At 53.1% G+C, this 20089-nt stretch overlaps 1 protein-coding gene and 5 non-coding genes across 6 annotated transcripts in view; all 6 read right to left on the bottom strand.

Annotated features, from left to right (window-relative positions):
* Positions 1 to 20089, bottom strand: part of LOC122370906 (zinc finger protein 236-like) — a 29306-nt gene that overhangs the window by 3022 nt on the left and 6195 nt on the right. Inside the window, exons 10-22 of the mRNA XM_043346856.1 lie at positions 19763 to 19902; positions 18403 to 18518; positions 18116 to 18205; positions 17535 to 17718; positions 17065 to 17200; positions 11341 to 11451; positions 5815 to 6064; positions 5458 to 5552; positions 4267 to 4414; positions 3705 to 3856; positions 3416 to 3493; positions 1926 to 2273; positions 781 to 909 (exon numbers count right to left, since the gene is read on the bottom strand). Of these exons, the coding sequence (XP_043202791.1) occupies positions 781 to 909; positions 1926 to 2273; positions 3416 to 3493; positions 3705 to 3856; positions 4267 to 4414; positions 5458 to 5552; positions 5815 to 6064; positions 11341 to 11451; positions 17065 to 17200; positions 17535 to 17718; positions 18116 to 18205; positions 18403 to 18518; positions 19763 to 19902 (1977 nt within the window). The remainder of the gene's footprint in view (positions 1 to 780; positions 910 to 1925; positions 2274 to 3415; positions 3494 to 3704; positions 3857 to 4266; positions 4415 to 5457; positions 5553 to 5814; positions 6065 to 11340; positions 11452 to 17064; positions 17201 to 17534; positions 17719 to 18115; positions 18206 to 18402; positions 18519 to 19762; positions 19903 to 20089) is intronic.
* On the bottom strand, positions 416 to 488 carry Trnaf-gaa. Its single transcript has one exon. It is a non-coding gene; the product is annotated as a tRNA-Phe (tRNA).
* On the bottom strand, positions 5112 to 5184 carry Trnaf-gaa. Its single transcript has one exon. It is a non-coding gene; the product is annotated as a tRNA-Phe (tRNA).
* On the bottom strand, positions 7021 to 7093 carry Trnaf-gaa. Its single transcript has one exon. It is a non-coding gene; the product is annotated as a tRNA-Phe (tRNA).
* Positions 10669 to 10741, bottom strand: Trnaf-gaa. Its single transcript has one exon. It is a non-coding gene; the product is annotated as a tRNA-Phe (tRNA).
* Trnaf-gaa lies at positions 11058 to 11130 on the bottom strand. Its single transcript has one exon. It is a non-coding gene; the product is annotated as a tRNA-Phe (tRNA).

A 20089-nucleotide genomic window follows, 5' to 3' on the forward strand; every position in this document is an offset into this window, starting at 1 on the left:
GCGTGTAAAATGAAACCCAGAACTCGAGTACCCATGGTTCATGTTCAGCGGCGACGTAAAATGATCCCGATGAATTCGAGCCCAACAGCCTTGAAATTTGAGTATGGAAGGCTCACGTTCAACGGCATTGCAAATTGAGCCCGAGAAACCCGGGCAAACAGCTTTGAAATATGAGCACGCAAGCTCACGTTCGGCAACACTGTAAATTGAGCCCGAGAAATTCGAGCGTGCAAGGCTCACGTTCAGCGACAAGTTAAATTGAGCCAGAGAAATTCGATTCCAATGTCATCTGTAGTTAGCGCGTAAGTCCCAATGCCCGTATCATCCAAATCGAGCACGGAACTTCAAAAATGACTGAAACTTGAGACTAAAAGGTCTACACAGGCTTGAACATTAGAGCTTTAACGTGCAAAACTGCCGAAACCCGGGATCGAACCGGGGACCTTTAGATCTTCAGTCTAACGCTCTCCCAACTGAGCTATTTCGGCACTGGCCATATGCGGTCCGAAGGCAGAAAGGACCATAGTAGACTGTTCTTTCTGTCCCATATGGTAGATGTTTCCACGGTGACTATAACTCCGCGTTCGATGTCTCTCGGACGGCGAAGATTCTACGCCGTCCGGCCAATCACGTTCCATAACCGCAGTCGAGCCCCCGCTGACCTTGGACGGGATTGGTCGGACGACGTAGAATCTTCGTCGCCCCAGAGACATCGTACGCGGGGTAAATGTTTCATGCGAGTTCAATGAGCGGGACCAGCAGGATATAATAAGTCCTTACCGGGACCGGGCCGTTCTGGACCTTCTCAACAGCCGACTGGATGAGGCAGATCTCCGCCTGAGACCGGGTGGTGTTGAGCGGCTGCTCGGCCAGCTTTGCAGTCAGCTTTTCACTGAGTCGAATCACCGGCTGAAAGAGACATGACCGGGTCAGGTCACGGCAGGCACGGCACACTGGGGTCAAAAGCAAACACACTGTGGTCATAAACTATCCCTGGCTGGACGCATTGAGAATGGAAGGACAGGACATATTGAGAACACAAGGGAGGGGCACGCTGAAAACGAAAGGATAATATTACAAGGCGTCCTCATTTCTCACGAGGCCATGCACAGAGGCACAAGTGTGTTTGAAATCATGTGAGGGTGCACACTGCACAGTGAGTGTGTAAAGCTATAAACTGGCCCCAGCCGCACTTCCGACGCCGACGCCCCGGTTTATGGCACGCAGCTGTGTCCCTGACTGAGACCCGCTCGGCGCCAGCCTCCTCTCTGTCTCCATTCAGCAATGGAATGCGCTGCTCCCTGTGCCATTATCCGTGGGTGGTGCAGTCTGTCTTGCTTGCGTCCAACGAGTCGGGCCCAAATCATACGCGAGCGCTTGCGTCTACCGATAGCTAAGAGATGCTACTTGAAGCGAAACAGACGGTCTTCCAGTGATTTAGCAACGTTGCGCAGAAGTTGACGGGAGCGACGTCCTGCTAACCCCTATCAGTAACGGTGATTTGTGGAGTGGGGGAGCGTGTTCGAATTATTGAGTGGGTGCAGCGAGTGTGTCAAGTTGTAAAGTAGCCTGACCCGCACGGCCATGCGGGCGCCGCCGGTGTATGACACGCCGCGTCGTCGGTTTATGGCACGCAGCTGTATCCTAGAAGGGACAAAGTAATCTCGGAAGGGACCACCAGTCCGTCTGGCTGACTGAGCCGCGGACAGTCTGGTGAGATGAAGACGCAATGAGAGCGTGGTAGCTGTAGCTGCTGCTAGTCTCATTGTTCGAAAAGAGGAAGTGTCCTGCGCTTCGAACTTTTGAACGTACTATAAAAAATAATCCAAAACAATACCAAACAATCGATCCACCGAGTATCACATTCAGTAGTCTTCCTCCTGAGCCCTTCCCAGCTCCCTTCCTTGGCCCCTGATCTTTCTCACCTTGTTTTTCTTCTTCGACTTCTTGTGCTCGCCGGCCATGTGTTTCTTCAGAGAGGTCGCGTTCAGGAACGATGCTCCGCAGATGGTGCACTGATGTCCTGTCTCCTCCTGCGGCTCCTGGGCCGCCGCCGCCGCTGCCGGTCGGCTCTGGGCCGGCGCCGGCGGCTGCTGGGCCGGCTGGGGTTCGTGGGTAGCCTGGTGGGCGGCCAGCTGCTCCGCGGACCCGAACACGCTCACACACTGAGTGCAGAGGTGCGCCTCGGTCGGACGGGTGGCGGCCGCCGCGGCTGGAGCGGGGGCTGCCGGGGTGACCGCCGTGACGCCGATACCATGCTCCTCCTCGTGAGCCTGTCAGCAGCGGGCGGGGACGGCAAGCGGGGTTAGAGCGGGGCCGCGGCTGGGATGTCGCACTGTGATAATTAACAAAAGGCATTCACCAAAACCAGCTGGCAGCCACTGTAACCAATCTAGCAATTGAAGATGAACCATGCAGCGTGGAGTAAGGTAGAGTGTGTTCTCTGTACAGGGTGTCCGGAAAGTCCTGGCGCTTCTTTTGGACGCCGTGTAACGCGCGCTGTGATTATTGGACATTCAGCCAATCATCACAGACATGACCCCTCGTTGATTGCTCAGCCAGGGGTCGTGTAAATATGACCTTGAAATCGTTTTCAGTGATGGGTAGATGGGCGAAGATGCGCCTTGTCGCTGAATGCCTGCGCGCGGCGGCCGGGTGCGACTTGAACGAGGCGCGAGTTGCAGCGCGATGCGGCGTTTTTCGATGAATGGTTTAGCAGGTAAAGGTTTATTTCGACTCGGGAATTCCTTAAAAAATATCCTCAGACCGTTTCGAACGCGATATGGGAACGGAGCAGCATTTCAACGCGGCAATCGAAGAAAGTGCGGGGGTCTGATGGACAAAAATGTCCCATCATCTTCGTCAATGTCGAATAAATGAATAACAGGCTGGCCCACGAGGGGTTCCTGGACAGCCACATCAACCCGAGGGTCAAGACGACATGCCTTAAGGGTCACTTCGCATTTCAACAGCACAGAGCACCCTCCAACAACGCCGCCGCCATTCAAGCTAAACTGACAGAGGAGCTTGCCGGGCCAGATCACCGTGGCGAAATGAGATTAGGCCGCCTTATTCTCCTAACCTGACCCGCTCGACTAAGGCGTGCTACGCGTTTTGTAGAACAGGATCTAGGCCATTTCTCACCCCAACCTGGAGTCGCTGAAGACTCGCATCATGACAGCATGGGAGGACCTGGAAATGCCCCGCATCGTCAAAACCCGCAGACGCTTCCTCCCCTACGTCGAGGCCGTCGTCGGCGCCGACGGTGGTTACATTGAATGAGCACGTAGCGGAAGCATGTGGCTTGGTGTCCCTGTTCATTGTTTTGATCCATTGATTAGTATCTATGAACCAATGGCATTTGTTTTAGAAAATGTTGAAAAGCGCCAGAACTATCCGGACACCCTGTACTTACCGCGAGGGCCAGCTGCGTAGTGAACATCTTCTTACAGATGCGGCAACGGTGAATCAGCGGCTGGGACAGCGATGGGTCCTGAAAATAAAGCATGCGTCAGCACTCAGCAGCTCACAAGAGTACCGTAACCGGGCACTTGACTGACTTCCCATTACCGACAAGCATCACAGGCAAGGAGACGAGTTGGGAAAAGTTGAAGCAATCAACGACCTTCTTGTCGATTCTCAAACCAAGCCCCCACGCCCCAGATTCCAGCATCGCCGCCTCGGCGTCCACTCGGCCCGCCCACCTGCAGCAGGATGTTGTCCGAGTCCATCTCCAGAATCATCTGGCCGTGCTGCTCGTTCCGCAGACGCAGCACCTCATCGTCATCCGAGTCGATGTCGCCGCCCGCCGCTGCCGCCGGGTCCAGCCCAGTCTCGGCCACCGCCACCGTACCGTCTGCGGGAGTGGAGCAGAGCGTATTGAGGACGGTAAGCTGGTCATTCGCTCCTAACATCAACGAATGATTTACACCAGCCAACCACTTATGTTAAACGATCACGTCATTTATATCAACGTCATTTATATCACGTCTCTTATATCTCGCTCACGTCATTTATATCAACCAGGTAGCAAATCATCCATCTCTTTCGTATGTCCCGAATTATACACGATCGCCGGGTATACCGCCGACTCCCCTCATCCCCGTCAGCCTCATCACCCGTAGGCCACTCCCTCCCCACTCCCTCTCTCCCTCTCCCTCTCTCTCTCTCCTCTCTCTCTCTCTCTCTCTCTCTCTCTCTCTCTCTCTCTCTCTCTCTCTCTCTCTCTCTCTCTCTCTCTCTCTCTTTCCCTCTCCCCTCCCTCACCGTTCGTCTGACCGAGGGAGGCGATGTTGGTTATCACCAGGGTCTGCGGGTGAGCGCCGGACGCGTCAGCCGCCTTGTCCTGAGTCAGCTGAGCGCTGGTGAACAGCTGCCCTTCCAGACCAGAGGCCAGCTGGTGATCCAGGCCCGCCTGGTGACATGAGAGTGCATATGGAGTAAGTGGGGCTGCGACCTGTGAGAGTGGAACCTCAATAAACTGAGCCAAATGAATGGAAGTCAACAGAATCATAAGCTGAGAACAAACGGTTCAGGTTTACAGCCTTGCAAGATGAAATTCGAGTCAACAGTCTTGTTAGCTGAGAGCAACAGATTAAACAGCTTTGTGAATGGGGCCAGAAACTTGAAGTTCAGTGACTTTGCAAACCGCATACGAAACGTTTAAGCTCGACAATGTTTAAGTATTTGAGTAATTCAAGCCGGCAGCCATTGTAAACTGAGAGGGCGGCTAAACTTCAGCGGTCTCGGATATTGAGCCCGAGAAATTCGAGCCTAACAGCAGCGTCATCCAAGTTAAAAGGTCCGATTTCAACAGCGCCATAAATTGAGTCGGAGAAACTGGAAACCAACAGCAGCGTAATCTGAGAACGATATATCCAATTTCAACAGCTTCTGAAGTAATCTGAACTGAGCGCAAGCGGCTCAATTTCAACAGTATTTTTGTATGATAAGAGTGTTGAAGGATCACGCTAATCAGCAACATCAGTTCAGTCCGAAATACGTCAAAATATCCGCGAGCGGAGTGCCAACACGATGAAAATAATGCGAACAGCCGCCAAACAACAAAACAAATCCGGATTCAGCACAGTTTCATCAAGCTCAATCAAAACTGCCGAAACCCGGGATCGAACCGGGGACCTTTAGATCTTCAGTCTAACGCTCTCCCAACTGAGCTATTTCGGCCACGATGGTCGAGCGGTCCGTCGAGTCCGCGCGCGGGCGGCAGCTCCGAGCTCTATCGCCGTTTCGCTGACTCGCCTGTGCACCGGCGCGGTCCTCGGTGACGGTCCCTTCGTTCAGCAGACTCGTCTGGTCCTCAGTGAGCCCAAAAATGGTCGCTCCGTTCAGGTGACTCACCTGCGCGCCGTTCTGGTGCTCGGTCAGTTTTGTGATGTTCCCTCCGTTCAGCAGACTCACCTGGTCCTCTGGGATGGTCTCTCCATTCAGCTGACTCACCTGTGCGCCGCTCTGATGCTCGGTGAGTCCGGTGATCGCCACAGTACCGTCGGGGTTGGTCGTCAGCGTCTGCACCTGCCCGGGAGCCAGCTCACCTGTTTGGGAAGAAAAGGAGGAAAAGGGGTGAAACGCCTGAAAAACGGAGGATGGGGGAGTGAAAAATGTGTCCTTTGCCACCTGAGTCAACGAGCTAGCAGCCCATGCCCCCTTCCCTCACTCCCTCGGCCCATGTGCCACATCCCACGTCACCCTCGCCCACGGCCCACACCACACCTCACCTCCCCCCTCACCCACCCCACGTCCTCTCCTTGCTCACCCATCCCGTCCTCCACACCACCCTCGCCCTCTCCAACTCACACTGCACCATCCTGCCGTGGTGGTCCACAATCACACTGACGTTCTGCGCGCGCGCCGTGTACCCTCCGTCGGCCAGTCCTGCGGTCAGCAGCTGCTGCTCTTCCTCTCCCATCAGACCGGAGAAGAGGGCGCCGTCTCCGCCGCCGTCCCCGGCCGGCTCCGGCTCCGGGTCCGGGTCCGGATCCGGATCTGGATCTGGCTCCGGTTCGTCGGCCCCGACACCGAGAGCGGTGGCGCACTCCACGTCCGGCTGCGGGGAGGTGGGAGAGCAATGAGCACCGTCAGAGGAGGTAATGGGAGGTGGGACAAGGCCATCATGGGCGTCTCTAGGTGGGGAGGTGGGACAGAGCCGCAAGAGGAGGGCCAGCATCGCCAAGGGAGGTGGGAAGGAGGTGGGACAGCGCCGTCAGGGAAGGCGGGATAGGACCGTCAGGGGATATTGGACAAGGCTCATGCTGTCGGGGGTGGTCAAGTCAAGGTGGGACAAGACCATCACGGAAGGCTACCAATGGGCAGAGCGCAGTGTGATGCTGCAAACGCTGAAGCGTTTCCGGCAGTAGCATGTCCCAGTATTGTAGGATTCCAGGAGAGCCCCCCCCACACACACACACATACACACACGAATACCCCCCCCCCCAATATCCACCACCACAATGATAAGCAGCATGAGCATCATTTTCCAGAACGCTGGAAGTGCACACGCCGTGACGAATGGGGCGACTCAACGACACCGATCATCGACACATTACATCGCGGTTAGGTATGTCTATGATGTCGATGACGAAAATCGAGTTCAGCAGCTTTGAAAACCTCAGCATAAATAACTATTTTCTAGGCTATTGTAATTTGAGACCGAAAAGTGAGAATACCGTAGCCTGTGACCTGAGAAGATGGGGATCATGTTCAACAATATTGTAAAGTGAGTTCAGACATCCGAGTTCAACAATCAACAGCCCGTAACCTGAGACCATGAGGCGCACGCTCAACGACATTTTCAATTGAGCCATGTAATCTCAGTCCAATAGCCCTGCAACCCAGAAGTCAGAACAGAGCTCAACGTTAAACGACACTGTTAAAAGTGCCCAAGGAATTTCGCGACTATAGAAATCAAGTCCAAGAGAGTTGTTCGACGAGTCTGAAAGGGTTGTGACTTGTGATGGTCTTCAAGAACGTTGATGCCTCAAGCAATGCACAAACACTCAAAACTGCCGAAACCCGGGATCGAACCGGGGACCTTTAGATCTTCAGTCTAACGCTCTCCCAACTGAGCTATTTCGGCCACGGCTCGGGCCGTTTGGGCTCCAATCGCGCGCATGGCCCGGAGCACTGGTTAGGAATTCTTCAGGAAAATCGATCATTTACTTGCCTCCTGTGCTGAGTACTCAAACACGAACTCGCTAAGACATTGTCAGCCACAGGTGAAGCACAAGTGGCTGCGAAAACCGGTCCGAGTTGTGAAGATTCGGAACAGATATGCCGCTGTCGTGTGAACCCCTCGGCAGCGTTGCTAGCTACGAGGTGGACAAGGCGATTCAGAGAGCTATCTCCCAGCCCGCCTCAGCCCCGTGACGGGGTGGAGAGGAGTGGGCGAGGAGATATTCTAGAAGCTGGCCGTCGGCCGACATCAACGCCCCAATCGAGCCAATCCTCCCCCTGCAGGACCCACAGTGGGAGCCCTCTCCACCAGTCTCCTTCAGTCCTTCGGACTCGACATCGGAGCCGCTATTCCACCAGGCAGAGGCTAGCGACCAATGGAAGAGGAGCGCGGCCTCGCGGCACTTGGCGGCGCTCCCACATTGCGCCATCTGGGTATGGAGCGACGGCTCGGCCACCGACGGCGTCCTAGACGAGGCGCCAGGGCTCTCACCGTGTGGCCGGAAGAAGATGAGTACACGATCCACACCGCTGCATGCTGATTGTGCTCCAGTTTCCGAGTTGAGATGATCGCCCTTCGAGCTGCTTTTCACTGCCTGCTTGAAAACCCTCTACTCGTACACGCCAAGAACCACGTCGTAACCTGCACTGACTCGACAGTCTGCTTTCATCACCCTCCGATGTGGCTCGGATGCCCAACACTTCCCGCTGGGAGTTGATATCTGGAGGACCCTTCGATGACTGGCAGCCGGAGGCCGGCGGGTCTGCTTGCGGTGGGTACCGTCACACTGCGGTCTAGAGGCCAAAACGAGGGCTGACACCATTGCCAAAGAAGCGAGCAGCCTCGGCCAAGAACAAGTCTCAATCGACGTCGCCCTCCCGGCTGGCGGGGTGCGACCAGGCAGTGGGAAGTGCGACGACGATCACGGCGGAGCCGCACTCTGCCCCGTCTGCCGAGAGGAGGCGGAAACCCAGCAGCACGTCCTCATGCGATATCCGGAACTGATGGGCATCCGGGCCCAGCGTCGTTCGCTGGGCTCTATCAACCTTAACATAGAAGAGGTGCGCCTTCCCCCCCCCCCCCTGGGGGCCGCCCACATGTCTCTACAGAGCCCCTCGGCTTCGCCTCAAACTCAAAGGCGGATGGAAGCAACAACAACAACGGGCAACGCACACTAGTGATGAGCCCGTGAAGTTGCTTAGAAGCGGGCGGAGAGACGTCCCTCTACTCTCACATCGCAGTCCGTCAGTCAGTTACTGGTTAATCAGAAGACTGAATGTGTTAGAAAGGAGAATTGCGACATTCAGTGCTTCTACATTGGTACTTTCTGAACGAATGCAATCGTCACTACTCGCGCTTCCGCGTCTTGCCAGTCCGTGGTGGTTCGGAGTCATCGAGGGGCTGTCGTTTAGTCACCGCTTATTTGGGAAGCTGTCAGTACTACCTGACAGCTAAATCTGACAGTCATACCCCGGCACACCTTCACATGGACCAGGCCGCAGGCCCCCATCCGTCAAGAGCAGATCCCTTGGCGTGTCCATTGATCACGCGGGCTGCCGTGCGCATCTCCACTTCACGCTGCTCCATGCACGAATCGGACGTCGTGGGGAGTCGGTCACTTCTTGCAGCCGCGGTTACGGCAGACTCTAAGGCCCAGGTTCGAACGGTCATCGTGCAGATCTGCCGGACTCTCGGCTTGACCATCTTGCGGGGGTGCGCGAACTGTTGTGCCATGTAGAGCTTCCGATCCAGTCACGCCAAGGAGGTGTATGTGTCTTCCACCATCAACCATAGCATAGACCACGAAGATATGTTGATTGCCGGCGTCGACTCTGCGTAGTGTCGTGACCGAGCGAGAACTTGTTTGTTTTTTTTTTGTTTTTTTTTTGCTTTCCGCCAGCGACATCTCCCAGTCCTGAACACATATCGTTATGATGTCCCTAATTTGCTGCCCATGGTCCCTGGCCTCCACTAGCGTTCCGCCGGAGCACAGTGTAGCCGTGCCATCGGTGTACAGGAAGACGGAGGTACCGAGGACCTGCTCCAGTGCCACCACCAGTTTCGCTGACCACAGCGTGAACAGGGTCGGAGCAAGAACGGATCCCTGCGGCAAGCCAGCTCGGAAAGAGTGATTTCGACGTGGTGCGCAACTGACCGCGTAGGCACATCGGTCACGAAGGAAGCTGCAGGTCTACGCTACCAGGGGCCGTGGGAGGTGGCGGGACACCATCAGCCGAACCATTCGATGATCGATTGCACCGTGGGTACAAGAGAAATCGTAGGTCAACACAAGCCTGGCGAGGGTCCTGCCATCAGGCGGGCACTCCGGACTCCCACCGTGGAAGTCGATCCCAATCGCCTTGGACTTCTTGCATAAGTCGTCCCACGTTTTGCTCCGAAGCGCAGCTACGATGGAAACCGACTTGCTCTGTAGGGGAGCATGTGGCCCTGCTCCAGCAGATGCAAGTCTTGCCACGACTATCCGCTCTTGGGATCCCCCTGCCTTCGAAGTCGGTATGATGGCCACCCTTCTCCATACCGGGGCGACCTCAGCAGTGCCTCCACGACATGTTGATGTCTGATGAGATGAAACAGCGTGTCCTAGGCGATGGGCCTTAGATGTTACCGGTGTTCTGTGCACACATCGTCGACACCGAAGTTTTCTTTCGTATCAGATTTTTCAGCTTTTCAGAATTTTCCCTTGCCTGGCGAAGAACTGTGAAGTACCGTCTTGTTGTCCAGCGAATGTGCAGGGATGTGCCCCTTCACCGCCTTCAAGTCAACCCTCACTGACCAGTTCCGCCTCTTTAGACAGGTGTAGCACTAGCACCTAGCATTTGAACAGGTGCGGACCAAGGTCTCAGCCTTGTCACACAGGACAGTCCTTCTCGGCAAGTTGACGGACGATCTCGTTCACCACCTGGCCGGAGCCGGTGTCAGTCACCACATTCTCCATCTTGGACATTGAACAAGATCTTCATGCTGTGGCAATGGCCCGCAAGGTGGTCCAGTTCAGCGCCTGAGGTCAGTCTAAACTTCTTAAAAATAGTACCAATGTAAGAAAGATGCAAAATCAACACTCAGCAGCATTAAGATTTCAGCAAAAGTTCGGGCCTTCCTTCGTGCTTTCTGGTAATTACACTGTAAGCACTAAATTGAACACCAATCAAGCGCTAGGTGGACATTCACGACCAAGTGAGCCAAGGGAATTGGTGACTATCAGCCGTGAAACCAGACAGCGTTAACTATTCAAGCAAGTTTCAACGGCATTGTTACTTGAGTCGGAGCAATTCGAGACCAACAGCAATGTAATACGAGTCGAAAAGTTCGATTCCATTAACAGTGTAAATTGAGACCGAGGAATTCGAGTGCGACAGCTTTCTAAATTGTATTAGAGCGGGTCAACTTCAGCAGCATAATAAATTGTGTTCGCGGACATCAGAAGACTCATAACATCCTATGGAAGGAGGATTCAAAACTGCCGAAACCCGGGATCGAACCGGGGACCTTTAGATCTTCAGTCTAACGCTCTCCCAACTGAGCTATTTCGGCCACGCTGAGCCGCATCCGGGTCCCGCGCGCGCGGGGCCAGCAGCACGGCTTACTACACGTCAGGAAAATCGATGTCATTTACGTCACTTCAGGACCACGTGCGCACGAACGAGACAACAGCTAAGGATACTCAGAAGGCGAGACCCCCCAGGGTCGCAAGATGGCATTTCAGTGGGGGAAAGCCCTAAGGAAATTGGTCACACCCCATAGGAGTTCAGAAAAATTGGACCCTGGCAGATGCCTTCGGCAGCGAGATTCAAACCAGGCATTCTCGTTGACAAAGAATACATGTATGTCTGTCTCCAGACCTCAAAACTGCCGAAACCCGGGATCGAACCGGGGACCTTTAGATCTTCAGTCTAACGCTCTCCCAACTGAGCTATTTCGGCCACAAACGCCCCAAAACAGTCCTACAGCAAGCGCAACCCTTTATCAGACTTCACCGATCCACATCTCGAAAAACCGGTCGCACCTGCACCAGCTTTCCTCTTCTCCCAGCCTGCAAAACCCTCACCGCTCCAATCCCAGTCCATTTTCCCACGCCCATAATGTCCCGGTCACGACCCCGCCCCACCCCTTCAGCACCCCACCCTACTCACCTGGGGTTGAACACCACGCGCCAGGTCCGCCTTGTGGGTGCGAGTGTGCTTGGCGCAGATGATGCGCGTCTTGAAGCGCCGATGGCAGTACGGGCACATGAAGGGGCGATCCTGGCGGAGAGCGGGAGGGACGGCACGTTACATGATCACGTTACATTAGGGACGTCATATTGTGACATGATCAGTGGTAGAGAAATAGGGCAGTGACACGAATGATGCGACACGAGAGGTGTGGTATGCTGGGGAAGGGATGTGAACTGTGAGCCAGGGTTGTGCTCGACTCAAAAAAAATTGCCGACTCGACTCATCATTCAACTTCAGAATGCCCTGACTCAACTCTGACTCAAACAAGGAGCTGATTTTTTCCCTTGACTCGACTCATGACTCAAGCGGCTCAATGAAAATATGAGTTGACTCAAACTTGATTCAATTTTTTGTTGGGTCAAGTGTATTGACTCAAAATTGACTCAGATAAAAAAGTTGTTGAGCGGGGGGGAGGGGGTGAAAAAATCCGGCAGCAGGGCCAGGCCTAAGTTGTTAAGCGGGGGGAGAATGAAAAACTTATACTATATATTGTTTCTAAAAAGTTGAGTCAGCTGACTCATGTTCCTAAATGTTCTTGACTCAACTCAATGTCAAAAGTTATTTTACTGACTCAACTCTGACTCAACTCAACACCTTAATATTTTTGTCCGACTCAACTCTGACTCAACTTAACCGCTCAACATTTTATCCGACTCGACTCAAATCTGACTCATTTGAGTCAGAGTTGAGTCAAATTTCTGACTCGACTCATGAGTCAAGCACAACCCTGCTGTGAGCTGATATGAGGAGTGGACGCATGAGATGCGTGATGAGGGATGTAAAAATGAGGCACCGTTTCGTCGTTTCCATCCTCAGGATAGCAAGATCCTTCTCCTCCATGACGCCTGAACTCCAAGTTGTTCCGGGCTGGACGGGTAGCTTTATCCCATGCGGGCGGCCCCCCATTAGAGCAAGCCCGCGTAGCGGGGTGCGGTGAGTGTTAGGGGGCTAGGTCGCCTGTACACTAGATGCGCTCAGCCCCGACGACTCACCAGGCGCCCAGACCAATGTCTCCCCCTAATTACGAGCGAGCGAGCGCAGCGAGCGAAGCGAAGTCTTTTCAATATAACGGAAAAATACCAGTAAAACGCCTTTTGGGCGAAGAACGAGCGAGCGAGATAGTGAGCCCTGCACGTGCGAAATTTCGAGGGGGTACCTCCAACTGACTTGTGTACGGCACCTTACTAACCGGTCTCTAGCGATGTGCCAAATTTGAGCACAATCGGCCCAGCCGTTCTCGAGATCTGGAAGCGCCTCATGCACGTCCGCACGTGCAGTAGCACCTTATCCGCAACACATGGGAATGCATTGCCTAGTGGGTGCCTACCTGTATGCCAAGTTTCAGCGAAATCGCCCCAGTAATTACCGAGTTATTAAAATGGGAACAAATTTGACACCTCTTATTGTTGTATTTTGCACGTGCACTGGGGGTGACCCACATGCATCGAGAGTATCCTATTTTTGGAAGAAGGGATGCTGCTACCCTACAAAAATTACCGCAAGTCAATCGCCCAAGCGGCTGCTGAGATATGAGCCTCTCAAAATCACTACTTTCGCAAAACAGCTTGAACACCCTTGACTTTTCACGTGGCACGTGCCACGACGGTCACTGAGATGTATCAAAAGTAGTCTATTACGGGGTAGAAGGGATGGGGCTACCCAGTAAAAAAGACCGCAGGCCGATCGGTCCAGCGGTTGCTGAGATATAAGCCTCTCAAAAGCGTTACAGGCCGGGCCGGGCCGCTCATACTGATTACGAGCGAGCGAGCGCAGCGAGCGAAGTGAGTCTTTTCAATACCAGTAAAACGCCTTTTGGGCGAAGGACGAGCGAGCGAGAGAGTGAGCCCTGCACGTGCAGAAGGGCGAGAGGGTACTTCCAACGGGCTTGTGCAAAGCACCCTTCTAACCGGTCGCTAGCGGTGTACCAAATTTGAACGCAATCGGCCCAGCCGTTCCTGAGATCTGGAAGCGGCATTCTGCACGTGCGCACGTGCAAACGGGGTCCAAAATGACTTTTGCAGGGCACCCTACTAACCGGTCCCCAACCGTGTACCAAATTTGAGCGCAATCGGCCCAGCCGTTCTCGAGATCTGGAAACGCCCCCTGCACGTGCGCACGTGCAGTAGCACCCTAACCGCAACACATGGGAATGCATTGCCTGGTGGTTGCCTACCTGTATGCCAAGTTTCAGCGAAATCGCCCCAGTAATTACCGAGTTACTGAAATGGGAACAAATTTGGCACCTCTTATTGTTGTATTTTGCACGTGCAGTGGGGGTCACTCACATAGATGAAGAGTATCCGACCTTTGGTAGAAGGGATGCAGCTACCCTACAAAAATTACCGCAAGTCAATCGCCCAAGCGGCTGCTGATATATGAGCCTCTCAAAATCACTACTTTTGCAAAACAGCTTGAACACCCTTGACTTTTCACGTGGCACGTGCCACGACGGTCACTGAGATGTATCAAAAGTAGTCAATTACGGGGTAGAAGGGATGGGGCTACCCAACAAAAAAGACCGCAGGCCAATCGGTCCAGCGGTTGCTGAGATATAAGCCTCTCAAAAGCGTTACAGGCCGGGCCGGGCCGGGCCGGGCCGGGCCGCTCATACTGAGATTTTTCCGTTATATTGAAAAGACTCACTTCGCTCGCTGCGCTCGCTCGCTCGTAATAACGGAAAAATCTCAGTATGAGCGGCCCGGCTCGGCCCGGCCCGGCCCGGCCTGTAACGCTTTTGAGAGGCTTATATCTCAGCAACCGCTGGACCGATTGGCCTGCGGTCTTTTTTCTTGGGTAGCCCCATCCCTTCTACCCCGTAATTGACTACTTTTGATACATCTCAGTGACCGTCGTGGCACGTGCCACGTGAAAAGTCAAGGGTGTTCAAGCTGTTTTGCAAAAGTAGTGATTTTGAGAGGCTCATATATCAGCAGCCGCTTGGGCGATTGACTTGCGGTAATTTTTGTAGGGTAGCTGCATCCCTTCTACCAATGGTCGGATACTCTTCATCTATGTGAGTGACCCCCACTGCACGTGCAAAATACAACAATAAGAGGTGCCAAATTTGTTCCCATTTCAGTAACTCGGTAATTACTGGGGCGATTTCGCTGAAACTTGGCATACAGGTAGGCACCCACCAGGCAATGCATTCCCATGTGTTGCGGTTAGGGTGCTACTGCACGTGCACACGTGCAGGGGGCGTTTCCAGATCTCGAGAACGGCTGGGCCGATTGCGCTCAAATTTGGTACACGGTTGGGGACCAGTTAGTGGGGTGCCGTGCAAAAGTCAGTTTGGACCCCGTTTGCACGTGCGCACGTGCAGAATGCTGCTTCCAGATCTCAGGAAAGGCTGGGCCGATTGCGTTCAAATTTGGCACACCGCTAGCAACCGGTTAGAAGGGTGCTTTGCACAAGCCCGTTGGAAGTACCCTCTCGCCTTTCCGCACGTGCAGGGCTCACTATCTCGCTCGCTCGTTCTTCGCCCAAAAGGCGTTTTACTGGTATTTTTCCGTTATATTGAAAAGACTCGCTTCGCTCGCTGCGCTCGCTCGCTCGTAATCAGTATGAGCGGCCCGGCCCGGCCCGGCCCAGCCTGTAACGCTTTTGAGAGGTTTATATCTCAGCAACCGCTGGGCCGATTGGCCTGCGGTCTTTTTTGCTGGGTAGCCCCATCCCTTCTACCCCGTAATTGGCTACTTTTGATACATCTCAGTGACCGCCGTGGCACGTGCCACGTGAAAAGTCAAGGGTGTTCAAGCAGTTTTGCAAAAGTAATGATTTTGAGAGGCCCATATCTCAGCAGCGGCTTGAGTGATTGTCTTGCGGTCATTTTTATAGGGTAGCTGCATCCCTTCTACCAAAGGTCGGATACTCTTCATCTATGTGAGTGACCCCCACTGCACGTGCAAAATACAACATTAAAGGTAGTGTGCCAGCTTTCCTGGACCGTATGGAGTTAATGGCCCAGATAAGGAGAACCGGATTTTTAGAACTTATCCATACCTTCAAAACTCATGGAAACGTCTTAAATTCTTCAAATTTTGAGTACCCCAGTGCGAAATTCGCCCCGACGGGTTGTCGGTCGTACCCCAACCACATTTCACACCACTATGAACAATAAATGCACACACTGAAATCGCTATTACCGATATGCTCATCCAATCAAGTTTCGATAAACCCGTTCATCATCATCTCCTGCGGTTTCGAACACGCCTGTTAGGTGGTGCGGTAGACCGCGCCCAAAGCCAGGGCCCCGGTAACGTGAGGTAGCCGAGTCGGGGCAGCGTGCGCTGACCCAAGCCGGGGCCGCGCGTCCTCCCGGTGTCATGTGATAGCCCGGGGCTGCCCGCGGGGATGCGGTAGACCGCGCCCAAAGCTGCGGCCCCGGCTTGGGTCAGCGCACGCTGCCCCTACTCGGCTACCTCACGTTACCGGGGCCCTGGCTTTGGGCGCGGCTTCTGCTCATACTTTGTGGTGCGGTGGTGGTGCGTCGGGCCGCGCGCTCTGACTTCGGCCAAGAAAAATGCGTCAGCTGATCATTGTCATTTCTGCCACTTGCGTGTGGTGAAATGGGGTCATAACTTAAGAGACGGCTTTTTCATATCAATTATTTTACATAAAATCATATTTCAAACCATAAATAATGTTCGACAGCCAAATAAAAGAAACAATACCAATACAGGCTTACAGTTTAAGGCTCGACATTGTGTTGTCTACGATTAGACAGCTGATAACTCATTCCCGTACGTCGTAACTCTATAATGACTTTTGCTTATTGTCACATGTGCGCCGCATTCGCGATTGTTGCCGACGCCTGTTTACAGGTCAGCCCACTACAATTGTTATACATATCGAAAAACCGATAAATTTTTAGGCGAAAAAGGCACTATTCCAGGCCCATTTTTGATTTTTTTTTTGCGATATTAGGTAAAAACAGAAGCTTCTTATCCTAGGAAAAATAAAATGGGAAATCTTTCAAAGGTGGCACACTACCTTTAAGAGGTGCCAAATTTGTTCCCATTTCAGTAACTCGGTAATTACTGGGGCGATTTCGCTGAAACTTGGCATACAGGTAGGCACCCACCAGGCAATGCATTCCCATGTGTTGCGGTTACGGTGCTACTGCACGTGCGCACGTGCAGGGGGCGTTTCCAGATCTCGAGAACGGCTGGGCCGATTGCGTTCAAATTTGGTACACCGCTAGCGACCGGTTAGAAGGGTGCTTTGCACAAGCCCGTTGGAAGTACCCTCTCGCCCTTCTGCACGTGCAGGGCTCACTATCTCGCTCGCTCGTTCTTCGCCCAAAAGGCGTTTTACTGGTTCCTATCATCCTTCCGGCTCTAAAATGGTCACCTCAGACCGAAAAAGCCTAACCCAACAAAACAAAACAAACGAAAACGAGGGCTGTTGGCATACGGGGTGTGGCAGTATGAGAGGTGTCACATCATCACCCAAACTCATCAACCATACAGTTCGATTTTCGCGTTACTGCTCGTTCTCCATCGTTCATTTACGATTCCCACTAAGAACTTATCTTACCCGGGCACACAGACAGACACACAGATCCAGACGTAAGTGTGAGCAAGCGCCCTGCCCCCAGCCCCTGTGAGTAGACCAGTGCCCTCCACAGCACCCACTGACCTCCGTGTGTGTGGACATGTGCCGTTTGAGGCTGCTGCCCGTAGTGAAGGACACGCTGCAGATGGGACATTTGTAGAAGCGCGCACCAGTGTGCGTCCGCTCGTGAGTGGTGAGCGCGCTGGACGTGATGAAGCCCCTGTAGGAGCAGACACAGACATGGTTGTAAGAGTCGAAGAAGTCTGACGGACACGAGGGAGTGGGTATCCGATGCTATCATCAATGTCAGGGAAACAATAACTTGGGTAACGGTGACGGGGCGGTGAGCAGTAGTCCAAAGAACGGCGACACGCCATCCAGTGATGTGCGTCTCTTGATCAACCTACATAAAACACAGCTGCATGTATTTAAAGTAAACTGTGGAAGCCCAATAGAATCACAGCCAGCGGCTTAAGTGTGGCAAATTAACGAACAAATAAACCATCGGAGAATAAGGGCTCAATAGACCGACAGAGCGCAGTAGAAGTACTGACTTTGAGCAGAATCGGCACTGGTGCGGCCGCTCGCCCGTGTGGCGCCGGTAATGCTGGCGCATGTGGGACACCTTCTTGAAGGCGAGGTGGCAGATGGAGCAGCGGTGAGGACGGTCCTCGGAGGACTCTCCGTCGGCGAGCTGCTGCTGCTGGCCGCGGCGCGTGTCCTCCTGAACCAGACTGCCTGTGAGTGGAAGACGGGACGGTGTAAGCTACCAGGCTGTCCGCCTGTGACGAAAAAAGCATCGCCAACGAATAGAAATGTGAAAGCACGATGAGAGGAGGGAGCAGCGGCCAGCGGGGACATCACTTTTCTGCCTCTTATTGACGTCTATGTCAGATAGAGGAGAGACTAGAGAGGGAATGGGAGGGGTGAGAGAGATATAACTATACAGATATAACTATATACAGTTATACTATACAGTAAGAAAGAGAAAGAAAAAGTAAATAGAGAGGGAGGGGCAGTTAAAGGAAAACAGTCGAAGAATGGAGGTGGAAAGGAACGGTAGAAGGGAAAAGAGTGACAGAACGAGTGCAATAGAAATGGAAAGAGGGCGTTCTGAGTGCCCATGTCGACTGACCGTCATCAGTGATCCGTATGGGCGGCTCCAGCTGTACGTCGTCGATACCAGTGGCGTCCGCCTTTCGCCGCTGGGCGCGCATGTCTTTACCTGCCGGCCAGAGAGGGTGGGTAACAGTCAGGCCAGGTATGTACGGACCGCAAAGGATAAGCGGTAACATCGCATGGCAAGCTATGTACGAATAGACAGGTCGCAGTCACATCAGTGCGGTAAGATGGTTGTTGACGGGTTCCCTTAACCCTTCGTCACATGCTATTGCAGTTCGGTAGCGTCGACTAGGTACTCACCGTTGTCATCGAGGTCGCCGGCGCGGTGGAACGACTCGTGGGTGTTCTTGTTGCCCAGCGTGCGGAAGGCCTTGTTACAGTACTGACACGAGTACGGCTTGGCGCCCGTGTGAACCCTGTGGACGGCAGAGGTATGGACGATCACAAATCCGTTAGAGGGAAAAGGGCGGATGGAACGGAGCGATATGGTGAAAGGCATTGCAAAAGCATCAGGCACGTATGAAAAATATAGCTTAACCCTATTCCTGGCGGGGGGGGGGGCCTCAGGAGCCCCCCCCCCTGAGGTTTTTTGGTTATTTCTCCCAAACGCGTTGAGCTAGGAAGCTCAAATTTTCTGACTTTTCCTAAAAGGCTTCTACGCAACATGTCTGAAAATTTTGAGTTGATCTGACCTCAGGTCAGGTCACCAGAGGCGGTTTGGTGACCCTACCTCAGAAAAGTTTGCAATCACGCCAGAGCTAGAGTTTTTGACCGATCAATTTCTTCTCTTCAGGCTTTAGTTAGAGTACCAGTATGTGCAATTTGTATATCTCGGAATTTTGATATCGGTGACCTAAGGTCAGGTCAATTTCGCGACCTCCCCATTATAAGTCAATGGGGGAAAAATCAACTCCCTGTTTTTACCACTAAAACGGGTCGGAATGGCCCCATATACCATACATGACTTCATATACGATCAACCTTCACTACCTTGAGGTCTGTTTTGCTGTTGGGCAGCTGTGAGGTCATGTGACGTCATCAAAGGTCACCAAAGGTTTTTGGCCAATAACTCCGTACAGGAACAAGATACAGACGCGTGGATGGTCTCATTGTGTTCAGCTCGTCAAGACGCATCGAATGATATACATGATGACCTCGAGGTCACGTGACCTAAGGTCAACCTTTGACCTTGACCTTTCGAGGTCAACATATATATCATTCGATGCGGATTGACGAGAGGATCACGATGATGCCCTTAGCTTGTTCCTATGTTGACTAATTCGAAAGTTATTCGAGAAAAACTCTCTCCATATCTAGCGCCGCCATTTTGACTTTTTCGACCCCTGTGACGTCATCTTTGACCTGACCTGAAAATGACCTTAGTAAAAATTGTAGATCTTGGCCGTGCGTATCCGATGCCGTTTACCGCTTGTCGCTATCTTGCTTCGTTCTCGAGATCTCAGGGGGGGGGGGCCGAATCGGCCCCCCCCGCCAGTTTCTTGTCCCGGCGGAGCCCGCCAGGAATAGGGTTAAGTAGACCCAACTTTAAACACCAACCAAAGCCTGATTATTGGTGGACCAGCATGTTCTATTTTTTTTTCAAAACTGCGCAAAATCGTCAAAATGACATGATCTATTTGTGGCATATCGCAAAACTCACCTGAGGTGCACCCTGAGAACACTGGCAGTGGAGAACTCTTTTTGGCAGATGGGACAGGAGGCCAGCTTGACTCCGCGGTGGACGCGCATGTGCGCCTCCAGCCCGGAGCGAACCGTGAACGTCCGGTGGCACTGTGCGCACTGTAAGACGGATGTGGGTCAGCGGCGACATTTTCCTTCAAGAGAGATTATTTGTATTTTGCACAAACTAACGATGTTACTCACCCAAGAGCACTGCGCAAGATATCTTCAACTACCAGAATCGGAGACGACCGCTACCTAAACTCTAAAACGATCTTCTGTTCAGCTAAAATGACGCGTCATATTG

This window comes from Amphibalanus amphitrite, unplaced genomic scaffold (genome assembly GCF_019059575.1).
Source record: "Amphibalanus amphitrite isolate SeventyFive unplaced genomic scaffold, NRLGWU_Aamphi_draft 001184F_arrow, whole genome shotgun sequence".
In the NCBI taxonomy this organism is placed as follows: domain Eukaryota; kingdom Metazoa; phylum Arthropoda; class Thecostraca; order Balanomorpha; family Balanidae; genus Amphibalanus; species Amphibalanus amphitrite.